The sequence below is a fragment of the Excalfactoria chinensis genome, chromosome 19 (genome assembly GCF_039878825.1).
Source record: "Excalfactoria chinensis isolate bCotChi1 chromosome 19, bCotChi1.hap2, whole genome shotgun sequence".
Lineage (NCBI taxonomy): Eukaryota > Metazoa > Chordata > Aves > Galliformes > Phasianidae > Excalfactoria > Excalfactoria chinensis.
The window spans coordinates 5,788,933-5,811,322 of record NC_092843.1 but is presented as its reverse complement, the minus strand read 5'-3'; the positions used below and the strand labels follow the sequence as shown (position 1 = coordinate 5,811,322).

The window sequence follows — 22,390 nt, the reverse complement described above, 5'->3', positions numbered from 1 at the left end:
CAACATCATCACAGTCAGAAGCAGATTAAATGGGGTTGGGACCCTATCATCATAAAACACCACTCTGTAACCAACAGGGACTATGAAACAGAGATACAGGTCAGGCATTTGGGGACATCCTGATGCTGGGATTGATGTATGGTAACCCTGCCATCAGTGGGACAGTCAGAAAGGTCTCTGCCCTGCCAAGGCTCGAACTCTGATTCCAACTCAGATTTTCAGAAAATAAACAGCACCAAGAGATCCCAATGTGCCCTGTTTTGTCATGTGGCTTCTGCAACCTCTGTCCCCTCAGGGATGCTACAAAGGCAGGAAACCAGGGGCTGTTCCAACAGAGGTAGTGACAGTAAAATAGCAGTAATGTATTTCTGTAGGGAATTCTCCTGTTGCTTCACAGTCCAAATCTTGCTATTACAGCCTTCCCAGGGAGCCCCACGCATTGGATACTAAGCATCTCCCTGGGATGGAAAAGCAACTTCCCCCAGGATCTGCACCTAGGCTTGCTGAGCCAAACATGAGCGACCTGCATCTTCCCCAGCTACACTGAGAGTGTGTACCCTCCAATAAAGCATCTTCAGACACTCATTAACGAAATAAAAACATTAAGAGAACATTATGCAAAGAGATCGGTGCCAGGAACCTTTCTATCATTTACAAGAGGCTGATCCAGGAGGCAGGACAGGGAGGACCTGCTCACACAAGTAGCAGAACAACTTACCCAGAGCAGTGATAAGCACTGCTGATGGACACGAGGCACGTGAGAGCCAGCCCTACTCCCATCCCTTTGCACTTCACCATGACACAGGATGCAGAAATATTTCCCCGCTCTATGAAATCTTGCATAAAAAAGAACAAACTAAGACCCTGGAATCCTAAAGTCTAAACACAAACACAGCACTGCCTCTTACCCAAAGACTGCTTTGTCCTTTGTTTACCCTCAGAATGATACCGGGATCTAAAACTCAACATTTCCCAAATCCAAGCCAGCTTCTGCAAATACCATCCAGCTTCTGCAGGCTGCTCAGGACGTGACCTGCAGGGCACCAAACCTTGTGCGTTTAATCCCACACCTGACTCAAAGCCTTGCCCGAAGAGGTGAGAGGTGAGTGCCTGATCAAAGACCTCATCCCCAGAGCCTGTCATTTATTCCAGTTCAAAGAGCTCAGCAAACTCAAGGCAATAAGTCACCAGCTCAGATATTTAAAGAGGAGCTTGGGGAAGGGAAGCAGGAAGCATGAAACTTGTTTGGGCCTGGAGCTACTTTGCTATTAAACAGCATCGTGCTTTGGCAGGGCTCTGCAACAACCGTGCTCAACCCATCACAAACAATTGAGCAGAACTGGAGTTCAGCCTGCAGCACCAGCAGTACCCAGCTCCACGTGGGATAGTGACCACCCTCAGCAAGTTTGCTGATGACACGAAGCTGGGAGGATTGGCTGACACGCCTGAAGGCTGTGCGGCCATTCAGAGAGACCTGGACAGGCTGGAGAGCTGGGCAGTAATAAACCGGATGAGGTTTAACAAAAGCAAGTGTAGAGTCTTGCATCTAGGTAGAAATAATTGCATGCACCAGTACAGGTTGGGGGAAGACCTGCTGGAGAGGAGCTCTGCTGAGAGGGACCTGGGCGTCCTGGTGGACGACAAGTTGTCCATGAGCCAGCAGTGTGCCCTTGTAGCCAAAAAGGCCAATGGCATTCTGGGGTGCATTAAAAAGAGCGTAGCCAGCAGGTCAAGGGAGGTGATCCTCCCCCTCTACTCTGCCCTGGTGAGGCCTCATCTGGAATATTGTGTCCAGTTCTGGGCTCCCCAGTACAAAAAAGACAGGGATCTCTTGGAAAGAGTCCAGCGGAGGGCCACAAAGATGGTGAAGGGCCTGGACCATCTCCCCTATGAGGAGAGACTTAGGGAACTGGGTCTGTTTAGCCTTGAGAAAAGAAGGCTGAGAGGGGACTTGATCCAGGTGTATAAATATCTGAAGTGTGGGAGCCATAGTGGCAAGGCTGGTCTCTTTTCAGTAGTGCGTGGGGACAGGACTAGGGGCAATGGGCTGAAACTTCAGCATAGGAAGTTCCGCACGAATGTGCGCAAGAACTTCTTTACGGTGAGGGTGACGGAGCACTGGAACAGGCTGCCCAGGGAGGTGGTGGAGTCTCCTTCTCTGGAGATATTCAAGACCTGCCTGGACGCCTACCTGTGCGACGTGGTGTAGGGAGCCTGCTTTGGCAGGGGGGTTGGACTCAATGATCTCTAGAGGTCCCTTCCAACCCCTACAATTCTGTGTGTACCTCCTGGGGAAGGTCGTGCTCTGGTTCTGCAGCCTGGTGGCACCAAGAGATGGCTGTGGCAGGGACTGGCACAGCACAGGCAGAGCTGGCACGCTGCAAGAAGCCAGATCAAAGAGATGCTGAGTTGTAACTTCTTCCAAACAGCTCCCCAACAGCTGTGCAAACTTCTCTTTCCCTGGTAAATGCTGAAGAGGCACGAAAGATTTAGCTTTGCTGGTGGCATGGTTTGCAGTGGAAATGGATGTGTTCTTTCAGACTGAGAGAGTACATGCCTGGAAGAAAGCCTTGGGAACATCAGTTTTTGCTGTGTCCTTCTGCAATAGACAATGCACCGTCATCACAACCTAAACAAGGCTTCCCTCATTCTCACTGCAGCAAGCACAGGGCCAGGCGTAACTTGTCACTGGCTGTCTGAGAGGACCCCCCTATTTCAGAGGAGCACAGCACCAGTACAACCTGCTCTGCCTGACCTGCCCCACAACTTATATAATAGGGAGCAGCCCAAGGCTGGGTGAGCCTCTTATCCCCCCATGCCCTGCTGCCCCACAGCTGGGATAAGGCTGCCAGGAAGCAGAGATGCAGCTGGGCTCCCCTTTACCAGCTCCTGCCAGGCAGCCCAGCACCCTTCTGACCAAGAGATGAAAATGATTCATACTCAGTCCCTGCTCTTCCTGAGAAGTTAAAAGAAACAAAAGTAAAACTAAAACAAAGATCAACTGTTATCCTCCTTTGCAGACAATCTGTTAGTGACCTGGTCTTTCTCAGCAGCCCTTTTATCTAGCAAAGTGTTTTGGCAAAAGCTTTGCAGGGAAAAGCCGTGTGAGCCAGCTAGTTAAAGACCCGGTGCTTTCATGTTTATACAGCCAGCTGAGCAGCACACCACAAAGCCTTTTATTCCAAGCCTCTACTGACAAGCTAGTGCTGATAAATTACAACAAACACCCATAACGAAGAGGTTTGGGGAAAAAAAGAAAAGGAATTCCCTGGGTGGGTTGTAAGAGCTGAGAAACTCAGGATTCAAGAAGACAACGAGGAAAGTCTGTGCAAAAACTGACCTGAGATTCAGGGACGATTCGATTGGACTAAAAGTGGAGAATGAACGCAGCTGAAGACAAATTCCTTCTCATTTCCAAGAATTCACCGAGTCTAAAGGGTTTGGCGGACACTGAAGGCTTAGCTGTAGCTCTTCTCCTAGATTCCTCTATTTCCATGGAAAAAAAAAGCTGTCTGGAACAGCCCCGCGTGTGCTAGTGAGTGAGTGGCTGGGGACGTGGAGGAGCCGAGCTGCGGAGGTGTAATGCAAACCACAGGCACAAGGCAGTGAGTAAACACTGACAGCGCAGCACCGAGTGCCCCAATTCCCTGCTGGCAGCAGACTGCACGCTGACCCATGTACTGCATCTTGTTGGTTTACATACAGTACATGCGAGAGCCAGGAAAAATCCATCTTCTTTGTCATAACAAACGCTAAGGTAAACAGAAAGGCAAGGCCAAGCAGATTATCCAATTAACCAGGCATGTGAAGGAGAACGAGTGCTGGCCAAGCGGGTACTCCAGGTCTGACTGTTTCTCAGCATACACAGATAAAAGGACCACGAGGGAAGCAAGGTGTGCTCCCCATGCAGGTAAACCTGCTGCTCCTGAATACAAACAAGACTTAGATATTGGTAAGGGAAAGCAGCATTCCACAGCATTCTGCTGCAGCGCTCCCACCTGCCCTGCAGCAGGCAGATGTGTGCTCCAGGGGCTGCTATGGGCTCAGCACATCGTGCAAACACCCAAACATAGAAAATTCCCTGAGAAACTCAAATGGGGCCAGCTGCTGTGCAACACTGATCTCCTACACGTACAGTTTCCAACCAGAGGAGAAGGGACTTCTGGGGTCAGCTCCTGCTGGCCATAAGAGCCAGCAGCCCCACTGGCACAAGGGGTCAGACTACACACCTCCCCCTCAGAACCAAGTGATTAATCTCCTCTAAGCTCAGACTTACAAAAGAAATTTAAACCAGTTTGTGCAAAAACCAAGCGCGCGTCCCAAACTCTGCTCTGAATTAGGCTTTCTACCTTGCGCTTCCCAGGCACTCAGCAGGTGGCATATTGCTGAGGTCTGAACCACGCACATGGCTGCAGGTCTGCGGGCTGGAATCTCTCAAAGCATCCCCCTTCCCCCCTCCACAGCTCTAAGGAGGGTCACTGAAAAGATTTAGCACGTGCAGCAGGTTGTTGTGGTTACCTTTTATTCAATTCAAAAGAATAATACAGCATATTCCCAAAGGCAGTCCATAAATAGTGAAGGATTCTGTTTTAATCCCCTATCTATTCCTATCTGGATAATATGGCATTTTGACAAGCACTGCCAAAAAGCAGATTTATGGCAAAGCTGAGATTCTGCATGGCCAGCACATGCTCTGCAAACTCTGGATTCCAAGGAATAAATACAAACCTCCTCCAGGATACAGATGGCGTTTTGGGTTCAGAAGCCTCAAGAAGCTAAAAAAAACCTCTTGCAGGAATCCTGCTTCCCTCTCCCACTCCAAATGCGAGCCTTTTTATACCCCCACCTTCCTCCACACTAACATCAACTGCTACCACTGAGTGTTCCTGGGACCATCACACCACACTGGGCCCACACCCCCACACTGTAACCTTCAACCACTCGCCCTTGGGGACTGCACACACCTCCCACTGGGAGCCCAGAACAACACATGGATCCTGCAGGGATTGCAGCAGCCAGGTACAGCAGCAGGACCCAGGCAGTGCATGCTAGCTTACAGAAACACACACAAAGACATTACTGACAAAGGGGAAATGCTGCATCCCTGCCAAAGCACTGTTGTTGGCTGCATATCCTTTGGATCCCGTCTACTTGCAGGAGAAATCCAAAGTGAAGGATATTTGGTTTAAACCCCACAGGCGGACACTGCGATTCTATTAAAAAAATACAACTGGCATTCAGTCTAAAACTTCTCACCGCTGGGACTGGGATTCAAACCCAGCAATGGACAGTGAGGCCAAAACACACTCAGAACAGACGCCTGCAAAAGATTCCAAGGGAAATTAGTTGTGTGGTTTTCATAACAAAAATAAAATCCAAAGTTCTATAGAGGAAAAAAACCAAACCCAACGCAACGTCTCTAGCCGACCGTGCTGCAAATGCACTGCACTGTTTGCAGATCATTTCAGACCTGTTAAGGTCTGAGGCTTTTCTGGCCACTGCAGAGCTCTGAGCGAGCTGTTCATGAGGTGAAAGCAAACACAGAACCCCAATGGGGCAACAGCCTCCTGCTCAGCCTCAAAGCTTGCAGGGAAGAGCCTGCCTTGCTCTGGTTCATTGGGCAGCACCAGCTCTTCTGTGGCCATGGGAAGGACAACCCCTCCATCCATCCATCCATCCATCCATCCACCCACCCATCCATCCATCCATCCCTGCACACCACCAGCTGCAGGGCACAGGACAAACCCTCCAACTGCCCCCTCCCAGCTTCTCCCATCGCCTCTCTCTCCATACATGCATATGCTGGGCTAATTGGCTTTTACAGAAAGCCCCGACATCCCTTTTTGTGTGCTAAATTCAGCCTTATACCATCAACTTTTCTTTTTCCTAAGTAATTTTTTTGTAGCTGACTCACACCGAGCTTCTGCCAGGAATTTTTGTAATTAATGAATGAGAGCAAGGTTTTGCCTGTGCATGCCTGAAAACATCTGCTAATTTAAGAGCACTGAGCCCAGAACCTCACGTAGCCCTGGAGCAGCACAGCTGAGTGCTGCCCTTCAACCAGCAGCATGGCCAATGCTGCTTCTCCTGCACAGAGCTTGCAGCTCCTAACCCACACTATGAGAGGAGATTGGGATGAAAGAGGAGAAACACGGACTGCCCCTCAACTTAAGGATACTCTGGTGAGAGGTTTGCTATGACAGCATCAGCAGCTGTGCTTCTCTCCGTCAAGCTGCATAGTTGCAAAGCCATTGTGCGTCACATCTTCCTTAGAGACAGATGACAGCATAAAGTTCCAGAAAACCACAGAAAAAATAACTTCCTCAACCTCTGACTTCGATGGACACATGAGCTGCTTTGCAAGCGAGGCTCCAACATGCAGCAATGGCCCAGCCTAAAGATGAAACAAACACCACAGCCGGTATGCCAGGAGCAGACATCTGGCGTCAGCCACCTCAAGTGCACGTAGGATCCTTCCTGGAGGGTCCAAAACCATCCCGCTTTCTGCTACAGGTCAGAGAAGCAAATGAATTACCACCCTCGGGATCAAGCTTCCCTGTAAGGTGTGCCACAGCTATGCCCGTACCCTCCACACACAACTTCTCACTCATCCAGCCCTGTAATTTATACCATATTATATCTGTAGGGCTGCATTAAGGTTGCCAAGCCCTAAACAGGCAGGATGTGCTGGAAGTAAGTTTTCTCTATAGCTTTACTCTGGTGCACTTGTGAATGATCTTTACAGCATGGACACAGACCACGTGTGCACGAAGCCCTGATGCACTCAGTGCTGAGCTCAGAAGCAAGGTACCACTCACGTTTGCTTTGAGAAAGCAAAAGCTGTTTCCAGTTGTTCACCGCGTGCTGCTGCTCAGCAATCTTCAGATTTTTCATGTGCTGCTCCAAGGCAAAAACGAAGGCGTTTTGCTACTGCAGAGCTGGGATACTTCTCAAAGGACCGTACATTTATTTTCAGTAAAACCTAGAGAGCTGTGTTCATAACACCTCCGCTTTATAGCTGAAGAAAAGAGCCACAGAGGCAGTTCCAGAAGCAGCCTCCAGCTTGCTTTTTATAAAATAAACAGCAGCGAGCGGTGCCTTAAATGTCTGACGTACAACTTCCCATGAGATCATCTGCAGCAGGAGCACGCAGCCCTCCTAAAGCAGCCCTGGAATTGGGACCCATGAAATAAAGGCACTGGTTGTGCCTGAAGAGCCCCACGCTGCACACGAACCCTATGGCAGAAGCCCAGCAGGGCTCCAGGCTCCTTTACCATGGCTTTATCCCTCCTCGCTTCCCACAGCTCACCCCAAATGCTGCACCATCCAGAGCAGACGTCCCACACCGCTGCATCCCCTTCTGGGTTGCTTCTGTCTCCTTCCCCAAGCTCTGTACACCCTGCATGAGCAGCAAGGGCAGGAGTGCCATGGAAAAAAGCAGGACGGGATCCCATAATTAGAGACTGAATGGTAATGCATGCAGGGGGCTGAATTAAGGTTGCAGAGGAATACCGTAAATTGGATGCACATTTCTGGTTCCATTCTACTGCTTTTTTTTGCCCTCCCGCTTATTTGGCTTTGGCCACGTTTCTAATAAGGTTTGGAGTTGGACAAGATGTTTCAGCCCATCAGATTGCAGCCTTCCAAACCATTTGAAATGAGATTCAAGCAGAACCTGAAATTTCAATAGTTTGGCCTAAAGGCGGGAGTGTTAACGACAGACCTGCCAACACCTTCACTATGAGAAACTGGCTGAAAACATGTCTGCACATCAAATACTGCTCAAGCTCTGGTAGACAAAAGCCACAGAGCTATTATCTCAAACCCACTGCTAACTTGCTCAGCCAGTTCTCCTGTCAGTAACGCTCATGCATTTCCTCTGAGCACTCAGAGAACTTTTATATTCTCTCTAGGAAAACTCTTCCTCCACCCAAGGCCACTGTTGTAGTTTCCTTATGCCAATGTGAAATGGCATCTGGAGACGGCAGGGATATCCAAGTGGACGTGCAGAAGCAGACACCACCAAATGTGTTCAACCAGAGCAGTATACTTAAATCACACCCATTACCAAGATCAAAGCTAGAAAGCAGCGTGTCCTGCAGCCAGCTCCTCCTGCATGCAGCACAAAGCAAACTGTAGCCTTCCTTCTTCCTAAACATACTTCTCTTTTTTTACAATCTACACGCTATGATCACGACAGAGGGGTTAGCCCAAATCCTAAACCCAGGGGAAATACAATAAAGCCAACACACACACACACAGTGCTGGATGAAGTCTTCACCTTCAGATCTTCTCATCTGTGGAGAGGAGGGCTTTCAGCAAGACCTCTGCCAATACCCTGAGCACGTTTTGTTTCATATTTTCTATATTACTGAAGTATATTTTCTTGAGGATATGAAGGCTTTGACTTGTCTATTACCGAAATCTTTTCAAATTGGTGTTTCTGGTGTCAGAGGTCTGAAAAGCAGCCACGCCGTCTGCTCTCCCCAGTGCTGGAGGCAGCAGGGAAGTGCAGGGAAAACTCCTCTCGCTTTGATGACAAATGATAAAGAAAAGGAACAATGGTTTCTTGAACTGCATCCAAGGGAAAGTAACCCTGCTAGAGTGCCTGGCAGGGCATCAACAGCAATGGAAATTTCAGCTTTCAAAGAACAGAAATAAGATTCCAGAAAAGGGGGCGGGGAGACCCTGCAGGAGCTGAGGTGCCACTAATTCCAGGGATTGTTTTACAAACCCCTGCTTCTCTCCAATGAAATTATATCCTCCGCAGGAAAACCATCTGGCTCCAGGCTCTTTAGGTAAGTGGAGCGTAAACAGAACAGAAAAGAGCTCATACCTGAACAAGAACAAAGCTCGACTGGGGTGTGCCAGGCTGATCCTGGACATGCAGGGGGACAGGGGGGTTGGCAAGCAGACTACCAGGGCTTTGCTCCTTTCTTCTGTGGGCTCTGAGCCCCACAAACAGGCAGGGCTCAACCGGCACAATAGGGAAGTGCTGCCTGGGATGGCACGGCGCAATGGGAAGAGCACAGCAACTCCTGCATAAAGGTCTGGATTTGATTAAACTTATTTTCTTTAGTAACGTTTAGTTCAGCAAGGTGAAAGAACCTGCTGTGCTCTTCAATGGCTCTTAGCAGGGAAGGCTGGAGCACAATCATTCACTCGCACGAGAGCTGTAAGTGCAGGATGTGCTGAACAACAAGCTCTGTGCTGCAGCTGGTGCTTACCACATCAATAGCCATCTCTCTGCTGGTAGATGCTTTCAAAGGTAGAAGCAACACACTGGAAAAGTGCAAATAAGTGACAAGTCCAGAATCATTGGCTGTCTGGCTGCTGGCTCTGCACAGCACGATATGACCTCAATGGGAATTGTGCGCCGCTGCATCTTCACCCTGCACAACACCCATGCTTTGTGTGGCTGGAAACTCTGGACAAAGCAAACACCATTGATAATGACAAGGGAAAACAAACAGAACAGCAATAGAAGTGACTGCCAAAGCCCACGCTTGGCTGCTTCTTGACACCTCTCTGGCAGTGCTCAGTTCCTAGAGCTCCATATCCTTGCACAGAGCAAGAGTTGTCAGCATCCCTTCTGAGATCTGGTGCTGCCAGGCTGTGAGCACACACAGTGTGGACAGTGAGTCACCTGATGGTACCTTTTCCAAGTGGACATGTCCTTTGGTTGAAAGCTGTTTCTTCTTATGGCTGGCAAACACTGCTAACAAACAGTTCACAGAACACCAATGGCAAGGCACACTCTGTAACTGCGCTAATAGCTGTACTAATTAACAAGCAAAAGACCAGGCTAAATACCAGAGGGGTGAGCATCAACGCTCAACTGCCTTGCTGTCTCACACAAAGGACTTTCCTCACCACAAGCTGTACCTGCCAGGCCATTCCCACGGTTCTGAACAGCAATCTGAGCAGATGACAAAGAATAATCTATCAATAATCTTTCTTCTCAATTGGTTTGACCTTATTTTCTCTTTAGTGTGGCGGGATGAAAAGCCATTTCTATTGAGCAATTGAGCTCTTCCTACCACAGACATGAGCCAGCATGTTCTGAGCATTCGGCATTTCAATCCCAATTAAGTCAAGTAACAAATGCTGCACCCAAGGGTTTCTCAACCCCGTAAGAGGAAGCGTTCAAAACATACACAGATTTTCCTAAGTTTAGCACCACATCCTTCAGACACCGATTGAGGGATGAATCACATTTTTAGATGCTTCACTATTAAGCCTGGTAATGAGCGCTGCTACTTCCTGGCAAAGAAACCCTAAAAACTCCTTATCTTCAGCTGGGGCACCATCTGCAAACAGCAGCATGGCTGTGTCGTGCTCTTTGCTCTGTTCACTCAGTAACACGGTGGGTGCCCATCCCAGGGGTCTGTGGCTCACTGCAGGGCTGGCTCCAGACAGTCTCCACTCCAGGACCCAATGGCCAGATGCAGCTCAGGATGCGCTTGCCCAGATGGCAGCTATGAAGATCCTTTGCTTCTTGTTGTTAACAAAAGGGATTTGTGCCATCGGCCATATATCTCCAATAGATAATCAGTTTGTATGGAAGCATCCCCCCAGAGCTGTAAATCAGATCTCCAGTTTGAACCACCAAGAAGAAAAGGTAACAAAATGCCTCAGGGTGCTAATTTGGTAATTAGCAGGATGGCCACAGATGGAGGTGACATTCGATGGCTTCTCATCCTATCAAGTTTTATCCCAGCAAAGTTTTTACACCAGAGACTCCACTGTTTCAGCTGTGAAAGCTGCAGTAAAACCTCACAGAGAACGAACATCAAAAAGATGCTGGATGGGGCCCAGAAGAGGGTCAGACAGCCAAAGCCAAACAGCAACACACAGCACACATGGCTCACGGGGCATTCTGTTCTTAAAACAGACTAAAATCTACTTGCAGTTCAGAGTCAGGCTGACATCCCAGCCAAGGCACTGCTGCCACCCTCCTCCTGCTGCTGTGCAAAATGCTCTCCCCAGTCTGCCCTGGCACTGGGACAAAGCTCTTCCAGAGCCACTGTCACAACGCAGCCGGCAGGAATTGGCCTGCAGGAAAAGGCAGGGACAGCCCCATCCCCTTCTGCTTCATAACCTGGCAATTAACTGGCTTGGAAACTGCCTCTCTAGGCAAAAAACCTGTCCTGGGAGCAGACTGCTGTGTGCAGGAACCTTGTGCAAAATGGGGCCCTGCGTGCTCCTGTCACACCAAATAATTAAACCTGCAGCCAGGAAGCATGAGAGTGACTGTCAAGAAAGCACTGCAAGAGAGGTGGCCTGCAAAGCTCTGAGGCTCAGTGCAAGTAAAGCTGCAGGTCAGCAGCACACAGCCTCTTCCATTCCTTTAAATCAAAAGGAGTCCAAACTACGCCATACATTAGCACTTAAATAGTCTCTGCCCTTAATTTCCAGCCATCTGCACTACTCCCTGGAACCCCCCAACTCATTTAATTTACTTCTCTGTGTCTCCACCAAAATCAAAAGACCTGAACAGCAGTGATCTTGGTGGGAGGCATCCAGCTGCTCTGCTGCATTACAGGAATAAAACATGTCTGTGCAAACCTGCACCGCAAAGCCAGGCAGCAAATCTTCCTATGAAAAACATCCCATGCTTTCCGATTAGCTGATCAAGCTCAAGGCGTTAAGACCTCTCCCCTTACGTATCTGTGAAATCCAGTGCTTAGGACACAAAAATGGGTCTTTTCTAACCCTGGAACGAAGCGATTTGGGGAGCGTGCAGCACAGCAGCGGGGGGCAGCAGGCAGTGCTGGCCGGGCTCACATTGCATGCAGTGGAGAAGCTACAGCAACGTTGGAAAAGCCCCTGGCACCAAGAGAACTCCCAGAGCACAAAGATTACAGGTAGTTATAAGCAGCTTGTAATGTGGCAGCAATGCAATCTCTGCCATACAGCCAAAAACCAGAATTAAAGAGGGAGCACCCTTAAAAATAAGATCATACAGTCATCAGCTTAGAGTAAAATCAGCCTAGCTCCTCGCCCTGTTAAACAGTAGCTATCAGTTGATAAAAGAAGTGCATTCCTGTAAGCTAAGCAGCCAGGCATTACTTGTACGGCAGGATTTGCAGCCTGGTGCCCTTCCATTCGCTCTAAGAGCACCAGGGCTGTATCCAGAAACAGCAGATCAAGCAGAGATGGTTTAGGCTGTTTCATAGCACAGACAATCAGACTGACACTTCTGGAAGTCAGAATAGCCCTTCTAAACCACCATAGAGGGTGGGGGAGAACCAACAGCAGTTCAGACTCAGCCCTTTGGATTCTGCTCTTCTATTTCCATGTCTTCTGCACCCAGCAAACACAGCCCAAGCAGCACAGGATGGAGTGGGGCCTCGGGGAGCAGAAGGAGAGGTGAGGACAAGAGATGGACCCAGTGAGGAACGGGCTTGGAGCAGAGAAGAGGGAAGCAAAGCTGCTGCAGCAGAACTGGGGACCTCGTGCCAGGGAACTAAGACAGATCTGGGCAAAACAAGCCATGTTCCCTTTGGCATTTACATACCACACATTTCCACAGCACAGCATTACTGCGGACCAGTTCATCCACCTAACAGCCCTGCAAGGTAGGAAAACTAGATAACCACACTTTCTTTTTTCCTGCTTACCTATGGGGTGAGATTTCTGCTGGCTGACTTGAATCTATTTAAACAAAAGCCAGTTCAGAGATCAGCCTTTGTACAGTGTCAGCTGCAAGAAATGAGCTAACATCCAGATACAGTGGCATGTCAGGATTAGCCCAGGCTGGGGCAGGAATGCTTCCATGTATGGAAAAATATTGGAGCAGTGAAACCATAAGCTTGGAGCAGAGCAAAGCGAGAGGCCCTGTCAATGAAGCTGCGGGCTCAGGTTTAGAGGACTTAGCAGCTCAGACCTGCCATAAGATCCTCAGCACATATTACCATAAATTTCACACCTTTTCCAAAAGGGACTCTCATAGCGATGCTGCGACTTGCGAGGGTGAGATCCTGAACCCATTTGTTTGCTCTGGAAGCAGGGCTCAGACCACTGGGTACAATTAACACCCCCTGCACAGAGTACGGGCTCGGGTGTTGAAGGAGATGTTCTGGCAAGTCGCACTCGGGCCATTACAAGGAGAGCTGCTCATGCCTGCCTGCCCACCTGTCTCTCCAAGGCTCCATCTGCCTTGTACAATTGCTGGAAGCTGCTGTGACTTGGCTCTGAAGCTGCCCGGTTGAGAGCTGGCACGCCTGACAAAGCACTGACAGCTCAGAAGAATATGCTGAGCTGGGAATTAACTTGCCGTGGGCGTCAGCACTTCCTTCTGCCAGCCCTGAGCCGAGGGCAGCAGCCTCCAAGCAGAGGCAGGGGGAAAAAGCCAGGGGCAACGCTCTCTCCAACTGGTCAGGCACTAATTACCAGAGCTCATTTATCAGCATCCGAGTTAAAGCTCATGAAGTAATGGCTATGACTTCATCTCTCCAGTGGAAGTCTCTTGGGAACACGGGAGAAGTAGAATTTCTCTCAGCAGCTCGCTCACACAGTTGCAATTAGTTCCAGTTGTAGTCTACTCTCCTCTGCAACTATTACCTAATTCTCACCCAGATTCCTGAATCCTTGCACCAAGACATAAAACAAGGCTCCTTTCTCAGCACCCCATGGGGTCACTCTAAGCTGTCCCCAGCCAACACATCTGGGCATCCCTGGATGCCACCAGCCAGTTCTTTTTAATACCTCAGCCACAAAATAAAAAGCTGGTAACTTTGGCAAACCGATTTTAACCAGAGACCTTTGCACTGTTCCTCCATTAACATATTTTAAAGTCACATTTCATTTAATCACAGTTGTAAAGATGGACAAAATGCTTCCAGAGGACTCTGAACTCTCTCCCCCTTGGTTGGACAGCACAAGCTCCAGCCCTGCAAGGGTGGAAATCACAAAGCACAGCCTCACAAACTGCCCTCCTGCTGCACTGCTTTGCCAAGGAAACTTGTCTCTGCCCTTGCCCCAGGCAGCATAGGAGGTCCTTGGCTCCACTCACCCTGCTGCATTCCTCCTTCCATGCACTCCGTGGGCTCTGAGCAAGCACTGCAAGATTTGCTGCGCCTTGAGCTTGCTTTTCCAGTGCAAGGGCTCCCACACTCGTGTTCCTGGGGGCTGGCAGCACAGCTCATTGCCCTGCAGCGACCATGGCACAGCTCACCTGAAGTGCAGCACTTGGGGCTTCGCTCCACAGACCAGGTTCTCACCATGCCAGCACAGGGAGCAGGAGCATCCTCAGAGCTCTCTTGTCTTTGTTTTGAGAGCAGAAGGGCTTGCTGTGCTCCGGGCAGGGGGCTGATCATATTGCAACATTTCGACTAACGCTCTGACGCAACAGCAGCAGGCAGGCAGTCAAACTAAATAAAGACCACAAATTCTTTACATATTAATTGTTGATTTCAATTGTTGATGGTGTTGAAAGTCAGGCGTGAGAATATGCTGAAAGCATTCCTGCGTCTGTTTAGTTCCACCCTTCCATTAATTCCGTGTACTCTAAACCCAAACAAGACACTACATTTTCTTCAGAAAACTGAAGATGATGATCTGCTGAGCTGTCGTACAGCAGAACATATGCACAAGATGCTCATGCTTTATTCTGGATACTTGTATAAATTCTCTAGTGGGAAAGAGAGCTACTCCACTGGCCTTTCTGCCCATTCATCAACTCCTCACCTCATTCCCAGCACTGCTGCAGCCCAATGGGACAGAGCCCCCAGCTCCCCTGGAAGGGAAATAAGGGAAAGGAACAATGCTGGGCTGAAGGCACAAGTCTGGAATGCATCCAGATTAGATGCCCAGCTTTGGAATGGATTTCCTGTATGACTGTATATTCCTGTATAATCTCTCCATGCCTTTTGTTCATGTTGCCTATTCAAAATACAGACTCACCAAGGCTGGGGGGGGGGGTTAACAGTCACAGAAGCACAGATTTGCTTTTTGCAGCCATGGATGGGTCCCTCAAGTGCCTACAACTGCAGCTGCTCCTCTCTGAAATGGCTGTGATAAAGTGCATCCCATAGCAGGGCTGTATGGCACGGCTGGAATTCAAACAAATCAGATGTTCCCCTGCTGAAAGTTAAAATAAAACCCAGCGTAGAGAGTTAAGGCATAAAGACCAGAAAGGGCTGGAATGGGGTGAAGAAACTAAAGGAAATTAACATATAGAAAGCACAAGTCACAAGGAATCCAAACACCCTCACCATGTTTGTGTTACTCTTCCCTTTCCTAATTGTTAGTGCATGGAGATGGCATTAGCACAAAGTGATCTGTCTAGAGAGCGTCTCCAGCACGGCGCGCTACGCTGTGATGTGTTATGGAACTGGTTTAAAGAACACATACAGCTACAAAGTCATGATTATTCAGTATTCAACCCAGCCTGAAAGCTCAGGAGTCAGCTTGTTAGTTGCTGAAAGCAGGGGGCCTGAAATTATCCATGAATAGTTCAAAGCAGCAGTTAATTCAACATCTCTTCCTTTCAAAAGCATAAAAATCACAGATTCCTGGAGTGTGTAAGCTTTGTAAAAATGACAAACTACTAACTGTCAAATCAAAGCAGCAAACACGAATCCACGGGGCTGATAAGACAAATAGTTGCATTTTAAAGAGTAATTAAGTATCACTTTGGAATATTTTGCTTGGAACTTATTTCCCTGATAAAAATGGGAGGGGAAGGAGAAAAAGGAGGAGGAGCAGAGCAGCACAGCAAGCAGCTTCTCAGCAGGCAGACGCTGCCCAAAATTGCTCTCTTGGGTTCAGCTGGGTGCACTGCAGCCCCAGCAGCACCCCGCTTCACCTGCACCCCTCCATCTGCCAGCACCGTGCAGAGCAGATGATGGCTTTGTTCAGTCTGCCTTGCTGGGGAGGAGGGCCGGTCTGCTCACGGTGAAGTGTGGTATCTTTCAACTATACTTAGATTAAAATCATACCCCAACTTCTACGCTGGGAACGTTGCTGAAAAAGCAAGAATGCAAAACACAGAAGTGAAACCTTATCCCGGCCAGCATGAGCTAACCTCACCGTGAGCTGCTCTGAAACATGACAAATATGTCCATGAGAAAGGATCAAAAAAAAACTCCCTGAATCCCTCGACACTCTCCAAACTTTCTATCTGCTAATAAAGAACATTTCACACAGACCTTCTCTAGGAAGTACCTGCAGAAAGCTACAGGTGATGGTACAAAGGGAGTGTTTTCAATAGTGAAAAATGAGCATTTCCAATCTAAATGTTATCAAGCTGCTTGAAAAGCCCGGCGCGGTGGGGATGGGTCAGAATGCAAAGGAAAGGCCAGCAGGAGACCCAGCTGCATGCCAGCAGAGCTTGGAGGATCTGAGCAGAGCGTGGGCCTTATCCAGAGACCCCTGAGGTTTATGGAATGGTGCCCGAGGGCTCTCAGAGCAACACCTCGCCTATCTGCCCTTATCGACTGAAGGATGCAACAAACAACACAGCAGATGACACATCAGTGAGACATGCACAACATGGATTTTCCCCTGGGCAAGTGCTCAGGCAGCCGCATTTGGGATGTATGGCAAAACCCAACCTCCAAGGACGTCAGCAGAGGTATTGCAGGGCCTGGATTATATCCACAGCCTGAGAACACTGGCTGGGATTCCACTGAAAGATGAGGGGCTCTGCACAACTGTGAGCCGCACAGAGGGTCAGTGCAGAGCTGCAAAGCTGTTTAAAACATGCTCAGAATTAACCTGGAAAAGCGTCATCAACAAGAATTAGGGAATGTTTTGGCTTTGGTGCCGTCCTCACCACGTGGAAATACTGAATCGCCATTCCTGAGCCATAAAGTTCACTGCTGTACTTCTGAGAGCTGACCTTCATTCTGCACCTTCTCCTGTCAAGCAGTTCAGCTCCTAAAAGAATGCACTGCTGGAACTGTGCTGATCAGTTTAAAGAGTAAAGCTGCCTCGCTTAGTTCAGCAACGTGAAAGCAACAAATGAAACCGTCAGCCTTGCATTTGTAAACGAGTGTTTTCATTTCAAGCTCATGGGCTTCTCGCTGCTGCTCTCATACACCTCCCATTCCCTTGCTCCAGAACCGGTCGGTTTCAAAGCAAACAAAGAATCAGTTGGTGCTGCAAATGCCTCGTTTCTTACTCAACAGCCTGATGTCATGAAGAGTCCATATTTTTCCAATCTATGTCTCTGCGAGCCAACCATTTCATACACATTCCCACCCCGAAAACACAAAGTCAGGGATCCAGCTGAAAGTTATTAACTCGATATTTTTATGTGATGAAACTCAAAAGCTGCTTCGAGTGATTTACCAAATCTTCTGTCAGACAAATCCCACATCTGTGCTGACCACTTTGCCTCCCAGACCTCAGCAGATGGTGACTGCAATGAGGAAAGTACCCGAAAATTGGGCTATATCTTAAGCTGGATGCAAAGGTTGGAGTCTCCCCACCTCCCCAGAAAGCAATCAGACAGCCCATTGCATTTGACCAGCCACTAAAACAGCATCCAGAAGGAAGATTCGGCTCCTTCTACCTCCTTAGGGATAAACAGAGAAGAGGTTTCTCTCTCATACAGAGAAAGACCACACGCCTCTCTATCATGGAACACGCATTTCATATTAGTGTGGGAGATAATGTACAGAGCAGCACACACAAATCCAGCCTCAGCATAAAGGAAAACCAAGCAAAACATATTTACTAGCACGAGCAGAAAGAGCTTCCAATTGTTTTCAGAGACTTTACAGAGCAATCACAGAAATGTAATAAATGTGCTTTGCGTTTATTTAATACCAGAAGAGAAGTTTTTCAGCCCCGCTGGAAGCAGTTCTGCCTTCCCAGGACTCATATGGGCAACATTAGAGCAGATGCAGAAATACAGTGGAAAGAAAACAGAGACTGGGAGGCAGAGCACAGAACAGACAGCTCTGTGCTCAGAATGGCTGCACCAACACGGCGTAATTAGGAAATCCAGGGTTAAAAAGAGTGAGAAAGGTGACTGCGCCGAGTAAGTAACAAGGAAAAACAAAAGCAAGGGTAAATAAATAGCAAAAAATGCAGTGCTTCTCTCCCAGAGATGACTTTGATGGTCCCTTGGCAGTCATGGCAGCCTGCCATGCTTCCGTCTGTAGGGATGTGTGACAGCACCTACCTGACACCAAAACAGGGCAGTTTTGTACCAAAAACCACTAAGAGGACACGCAGCTGGGGGGGACAGAACCCCAGAATCACTCAGGTTGGAAGAGAACTCTCAGATCCCCACGTCCAACCCCAGCCCACCTCACTCTGCCCACTGACCACATCCATCAGTGCTGCATCCCCAAGGGTCCTGAACCCCCCCAGGGTCAGAGCTCCCCCAGCTCCCCGGGCAGTTGTGCCACTGCAGCAGCACTCCTGCTTTTTGCTGATATCCATGGCATGCTCCTGCACAAGGCTGGCTACCATCAACATCCCACGAGCTCCTAAATTCACCCCACAGAACAGGAGCTGTGGGGACCATAGAGATGGTCCCAAGAGGTGGTGGGGCTGCTGCCCCATCCCATCTCACCCCGTTCCAAGGCACGTAGGCAGATGGGGCTGCTGACATGACCGAGCTGGGGCAGCGGTCAGCAATTACTGCCATCATTAAACCAGTTCTCCAAAACTTGAGCAGCTGTTCATGCAAGCAGATAACCACAGGGTGACGTTAAACCAAAAGCCCCAAAAAAAACAAAGGCACGGATCGACATCCCTCTCTCATGCTCTGCTCAGCAACCCCAGGCACTACCAGAAGATAAATCAATCACCAACAGCTGCAGATCTGTCCCCAAAGCCAGACACGAACCGCTTCACTGAGGGATGTGGATAAAGAGCCCAAGGCCTCCGATCTCATTCGGTGCTCTTGATAAAAGCCAATAACGTGGCTGTCTGTGGCTCAGACGGAGGCACGGTGCCATCCTCCTCATTAATCAAAGGCTTTCCCCACGTCCACATGTTTGCTGACTTCTGCTGCTCTCTTTTATTACTCGTTTGGAGACAGAAATTACTAGATGCTGAAGTTACCCCAATTCAACCGGTCGCTGCGGGCTGTTCCGCCCCTGCTATCTGCAGCCTGGCATTATTGAGTTACTGAGGAATTCCACCAGGAGTGGCTGTTTCCTTTGACAGCCCGCACTGCTTGCTCCAATTGCCATGGGAGCGAGATGCTGTTTTCCTCTGAGGACTGTGGGAATAAAAAGCCCCAAAAAGAAGCTGGTCCTTCAACCCTATCTGCATCCAGAGCCTGAGCTTGGGAGGAGGGAGTAATGTAGAGAAGAATAAAACAACACAGAGTATCATAGAATGGCCTGGGTTGGGAAAGACCGCGACAATCATCCAGTTCCAACCCCCATGCTATGTGCAGGGTCGCCAACCACCAGCCCAGGCTGCCCAGAGCCACAAATGTACACCAGAGAAAGGCAATGCGTGCACATCTCTCCCATCCCTGTTCCGTATCCACACGATGCCATTTTGCCACTAAAACTACAACACAATTCTTACCAGGGCTCACACCGCGCTTAAGAAGAGCTTTCAGAGCCAAAGAGCCATAACACAAGAAGCCGGTCCGCATTTTGGTTATGAATGCTTTTGTTCGAAGACAAACAAAGCCTGCAAGGCTGTGCCCATCCACCGCACAGCCCCGGCTCCTGCTGGCATCTGACAAATACAAAGTTTGTGCTTTTCTAGACAAGCCGGGTCGTTAGGCTTCTGACTATTGACAAATCAGCCCATTATACCAGCAGACTTGGAGCTGCCTGAGCTACAGATTATAAATCTCCTGTTTAGAAATCTGATCTCCCGACGTAATTGCCCTTATAACTTACAAATAGGTTCTCTGTTATCCGCAGATTAAACTTCCTTCCAAAGCCACATCACATCTGCTTAGCTCTGAAAACACACAGCACAAGCTTCCATTGCTTTACACTCCGCACAGAAATAATCCTGAATTTCACTCAGGGTTTCTTAGAATAAGAATTTAAGACCCTGCCATCTTTTAATGGTGTGTTTTCTCGCAACCTAATAGATGGAAGCACTGACCAGAATACAAAGTTATTGCCACCTTCCACTTTACCTATATCCCAACAGCTGAACTCTGTTGTAGTGGAAGCTTTGAAGCAAATATGGCAGGCAGAAAGACCCCCCGTGTAAACAATGTGTGCTGTTCTGCAAGCAAACTGCCAGCTTCTAATTGGAACCACAACCCTTCGTGGCCCTGCACAGAGGGCTTTGGGCTTTAAAGACAGCAGCGTTTGGCTGCAGTTCCTCTGAGGGACAAAGCAAGTTCCTGGCTGTAAAGCCGACCCCAGAGCTCACACAGCAGCACTTTGGCTTCCAGGGGAAGCACCCAAACAAGTAGCCCTGCAGGGAGGAGACGGAGCTGAAATGTCACCACTGACGCCTCTCAGGACAGGGGACAGCCAACGGCGAGCCCAGATAGCAGCCAACATCTTAAAGATGTCGGTGCTGATGCAGCAGGAGGGCAGCTGCACCTTGCAGCACCCAGCCCCAAAGCTTTGGGGTGCAGCTCCCCATCGCACACAGCGCTCAGACAGGAGCTGCAGTTACACTCCAGCGAGACGCTGGGAAATGACACGGCGGGGCTCCATCTTTCTCGCTCTTGCTGAATGGCTTTCAGGGGAGCTTCGATTTGCAAAGACTTCTATTTTGTTTGTTGTTGTTGTTGTTTCGGTGGGTTTTTTTTTCCCTTAAATACCAAAGCCGGGAACTCGTTGAACATGCACAGCTGGTATTTGCCTCTCGGTCTGCACAGCGCTCTGTCTGCCATTTCTCCGTCTTTCCAGCCGCAGATGAGGGGCCGTAACTTGCAGCACACGGCAGGTAGCAGCTGCTACGCCAACACCGCGACCGAGCAGCGCCGGATCGGCTCAACCCGCCACCTTCCCCCAGCAAACCCCAGCCCGGCTCCAACCACCCCCCTCCTACAGCCGCTGCAGCCCGCAGCCCCGCCGCCGTTCCCGGCTCCCCGGACCCCACCGCCCAGCCCGGGGGGCGCAGAACTTTCCGGAAGCTCCGCTCCCCCCCTCGCGTCGTTCCGGCCCCACCGCCCCCCCCCCATCGGACAAAGCCCCCCCCCATCCCCCCCCTTCCTTCTCCCACCCCCCGGCTCCGGTTCTCACCTTGCGGTGCTTCTCGGCGAAGGGCAGCGCCAGCCACGGCATGTTCCGCACGGCCTCCTGCCACTGCTGCAGCTCCTGCTCCGCCGACACGAAGACGATCTCGAGGCGCTGAGCTCCGGCCGCCGCCGCCTCCCCCCTAAAGCGCCCGTAAAAGGCGGCCAGGCTGGCGCCGAGCTGAGCGCAGGGACCGCTGAGGCTGCAACCGAAATACAGCCCCACCAACGAGACCCCGCGGGCGGCCAACGCCGACACCGACACCTCCTCGCCGTCCGCCGCCACCAGCACCTCGCCCAGCACCTCCGTCAGGGCGCCCGCCATCCCGCGCCGCTCCGCTCCCCGATCCCGCTCTGCTCCGCCCGGCCCAACAGGGGGCGCTGTTGTGCGCACAGACCCGCCCCCGTCGCCGCCGCCGCCGCCCCCGCTCCCGGCCCGGCCCCCGCGGGCTGCCGGGTGGTGCCGGTGGGGTTGGGGGGGGGGGGGGGGGTGACGGCCGGTTCTGCTCGGCCCGGTGGGTCGGAGCGGACAGGGGGAGGGTTCGGGAAGGCTGGAAAGTGTCCTTTTGTTTTCCACGTGGCGACACGAAGTGCGGTGCTGCCACGGAGGAGACGGAGAGCAGAAAGGGGATCCCGCAGCTGATGCGGTGGCAGAGGATGCTCAAAGAGCTGGGACAGCACCCAGCCGTGCGGGGGATCCAGGTCCGCGTGGTGCTAAAGGGCACGGTTAGCAGGCAGGATTGCTGCTAGGGTAACACCATCGGACACAGAGGTCTCCTCCAGCCTCTATTCCACCTGGATGCGGTTAAGGGAGGAAGCAACACGTGGGTCATAACACACAACCCAGAGCAGGTTCGCTCCTCGCAGCCCAGCTGTGCCCTCCTGGCCCTTTATCCCCATTTATCCCCATTTATCCCCATTTATCCCCATTCACTTTCCTGGGACGGCTCCCAATGGCTGCCAATGCAGACAGCGATTCCCACAGCTCTTCCTCCTCGGGCCTCCTGTTATTGCTGCTTCCAGCGGTGCTTCGAATCCTACGGCATCCAGAACCGTCAAGGGATGCTTTATAAATACAATTAATTATCATTGTTATTACAGCATTACAATCTCTCTTTTCCTGCGCCAAGCCCCTGCTCCCTCGGGGTGGTTCAAAGCCGGAGGAGTTTTGCCTTGTTTTTATTTGTCCTGCCTTATCTGCATTAATTAAGTACCGGGGCTCATTAGGGCAGAGGAGCTGCTTTTGAGCCTGTGGCC

The 22,390-nt window shown here is 50.2% G+C and overlaps 1 protein-coding gene across 1 annotated transcript in view; it reads right to left on the bottom strand.

Annotated features, from left to right (window-relative positions):
• NXN (nucleoredoxin) overlaps window positions 1–21,496 on the bottom strand; it is a 47,916-nt gene extending 26,420 nt beyond the window's left edge. The window contains exon 1 of the mRNA XM_072353439.1: window positions 21,141–21,496. Within this exon, the coding sequence (XP_072209540.1) occupies window positions 21,141–21,458 (318 nt within the window). The 5' untranslated portion in view covers window positions 21,459–21,496. The remainder of the gene's footprint in view (window positions 1–21,140) is intronic.
• Between the last annotated feature and the right edge of the window lie 894 nt (window positions 21,497–22,390).